The 3023-nt window shown below is 41.5% G+C and overlaps 1 protein-coding gene across 1 annotated transcript; it reads right to left on the bottom strand.

The window, feature by feature from the left end:
• Positions 1–804: 804 nt before the first annotated feature.
• LOC148504040 (zinc finger CCHC domain-containing protein 3-like) lies at positions 805–1539 on the bottom strand. Its single transcript, XM_088448922.1, has one exon. The coding sequence runs from the start codon at positions 1537–1539 to the stop codon at positions 805–807; it is 735 nt and encodes a 244-aa protein (XP_088305048.1).
• Positions 1540–3023: the final 1484 nt, after the last annotated feature.

Raw genomic sequence — 3023 nt, 5'->3', positions numbered from 1 at the left:
CAAAGAATAAGAACAAAAGAATATGAGACAAAAACCAAACTGGGAGCACCTTCAAGTCCCTTTATCCCCTTCCCTTCCAAAATGACTGACTTGCTGCATTTTCCTTACAGCAGCTTCCTCCAAAAAAGCCTGCTGCTCTGTAATCCTTCTGCTTTGATTGATCCTATGCTGACTAGTACTTTTCAGGATCTCAGCTGGGGTCATTCTTTCTATCCCTAGGGGTGGTATCTTCAGCAGTATCTCACGCTTATTGAGGACCTCTCTTTTAGTGTCCTTCTCCTCACTCTCTATGCGGGCCTTTTTAGCCGTATTCCTCCGGCTTTCTGACCTGAATACTTCCGGAGTTTGCTTGCATTCCATATCGGATTCACTATCAAACACAGAACCCTGTGCCGACAGCTGATCCAACCCTCCTCTCTCCTCTGCAGTTTCAGCACTCTCTACTGTCTCTAATGAAGATACTTCACTTACTGGACTTACAGGGCTGTAATCTGGGCTACTCAGCAAGGATAATCCACTTGGACTCCCCGCTGCACATTCAAAAGGCATGTCCGTTACTGGGGGTGGAGCCACTTCACTTACCAGCTCCAGAGTTTCAGGTATTTGGTGGGGCTTAATCTTGTCCACAGATGGTGGAGCGGCATTAACCTCTTCCTCGCCGGGGACACTCTCAGTGTTAACCATGTCAATGACCTCATTTACCTGAGCTGTAATATCATCCATGGCCTCACCTGCCCCTGCTTCTCTTTTCTCACACTCCCTCCGTTCCTTCTTCTTCTCATAATTTTCTGCATTTATCAAAGCCTACTGTTCTGCAGACTTTCCCTTCCCTGTCTCCTCATACACTTTAGGGCAGTCACGGGCAAAATGACCCTCTTCACCACAAATATCACACTTCCTCGGGTCAGGACACTCTCCTGCCTCATGCCCTGATTTTTGGCAATTTCTGCAAGTTTTTTCATTATTGCAGTCTTCTTTCCTATGGCCAAAACTTCTGCATTTTCTACAAAAGTCAGGTTGATCGTAGTAATAGAGGTAGCCTCTAAAGTCTCCAATTGAGAAGGCTGCAGGTGGATGCTTCAGCCCCCCAACACCATTTTTGTCAGGTTTGAACCTTACCCAAAACCTCCAACTTCCATTGAATATTCCACATATATTTTTTTGCATAATCCCTCCTCGTATATGACTGCAATACTGCTTCAAAAAAGTCCAAGTCATCCCCAAATCAGTGAAAGGATCATACAGGTGTATAGTAAGGGCTCTTTCCTCTGAAAGTGCTGGAATAACTTCCACCCCATGCATGGCTGGATTCTTTTTTTTTATTTCTCTTTCCATGCACACCAACACATCCCTATACACGCCGTGCTCCACAAAAGTCACATCCAAAAAATGCATAGAAGGAATTTCCTGGATACAAAATATTTCCCTCCTCTGAACACCAATCAATCCCTCCAGAATCACCTCCACCAAATACCTTAGGGAACCATTTCCCGTTGCTCTCATCAGCTTCACTCGCATCGTATTCTTCACTGTCGACATCCTGGCAAACTCTTGTAGAAAATCCACCAGCGCTACTTGCAAAGAAGATCCCTCCTCGATATCCAGGGGGTACCACAGAAGTACCCCCCAAACCCTGGACCCTCCAGCCCAGACCAAGCAGCAATCAACGAAGCAGCTACCTCACATAGAGAGACATTGATAATTGTTGAGGAACTCAATGGGTAGTATAAATCATATGCTATTACAATTAGTGAGAGCTTTTCTTTAATAAAAAAGAAATAAATCTATATATATATTATAATTTGCAGTACATATCATATGCTAACCACCCATAATTCAATGCTTAAATGTTAACTAAGCAAATAGATAGTGCGCACATTACTTTATTTATAAGCATAAAGTTTAGCTGCAAAATATTTTGCATATATTCAAATTATTTCACAGCTTGTACAGTTTAAGTGTAAATGAAGTAATATTTGCACTGTTTGCCCACTTAGCTGACTTTAAAAGATTAAATATATGGTGATTAGCATATGGTAAGTATTATAAATGTAAACACATATACATTGATTTATAATGGTATATGATATAAAGTGGTTTAGAAAAAGATTATTTTTGCTTTGTTCTCAAGTATGGTCGGCTCCTTGTGTCAGAGCTTGGGCTGGTAGTTAGAAACTGCAGCAGTAAATTAGGAGCCAGGTATCCAAGAGACAGAACTGCAACTCCCAACCAAACAGCAGATGCACCCCTATATTTCTGTCTTTTTCTCCTGTAAATGTTTTTTCATTTGGCCTGGTTCTATTTTCGCCCATCCTTTCCTCCTCCTCCTTAATCTATACTTTCATTTCTTTGATTCATTGTTACCAAAAGAGAGCAGAGGATTTCAATGTCATTTAGAGCCTTGGAGTTATTATTTTTTTTCAATTCATCTCTATGTTATCAATTAACATATGCAGACTTCTTTCCCTCCCTCTCTTTCTCTCTGGGTGCATGATTTGTGGATGCACTGCCTCCTGCAAGCCTCTGCCACACCCACAAGCCAACTGGCAGCCTTCCTTTCTTCATTTCTTGTCTCAGCAGTTAATCAGATAGTCTAAGACCTTAATTGGAATGTTAACAGTGTTTATGGAATGTTCACACTGTCCACGGAATGTTCAGAACTCTACGGAATATTCATACTGTCCACGGAATGTTCAGGAGTGGCTGCCATGCAGTCACCATGGCAATAGAATGTAAACAGTCAGCTAGCAGATTCTGCCACTATAACAACATTCTTCTATGATGTCACAATCTACTGCTGCTTATAACCATTGCACTTCCTCGGAGAAGCTTACTTGAGGGAGACAAACACCTCGAGATGCATCATATCACTGCTCGTTCTTGCAAATGGAGAAAATGAATGCCTCCAGCTGGTCCCAAGTTAAACAATGAGGAAAATTCAAGCATTGCAAACCTAAAATATATTTTCAAAAGATGACAGAAATTTTCTGAATAGATAATGTGAACTACTCTAGCAAATTTTG

Source organism: Taudactylus pleione, unplaced genomic scaffold, assembly GCF_031769625.1.
Source record: "Taudactylus pleione unplaced genomic scaffold, aTauple2 ptg000471l, whole genome shotgun sequence".
Lineage (NCBI taxonomy): Eukaryota > Metazoa > Chordata > Amphibia > Anura > Myobatrachidae > Taudactylus > Taudactylus pleione.
The sequence above is the reverse complement of the archived record's forward strand: the minus strand, read 5'-3'. Positions and strand labels throughout refer to the sequence as shown.

Coding starts and splice junctions, on each gene's coding strand:
- LOC148504040 (XM_088448922.1), bottom strand. CDS start 1,539: ATGTCGACAGTGAAGAATACGATGCGAGTGAAGCTGATGAGAGCAACG.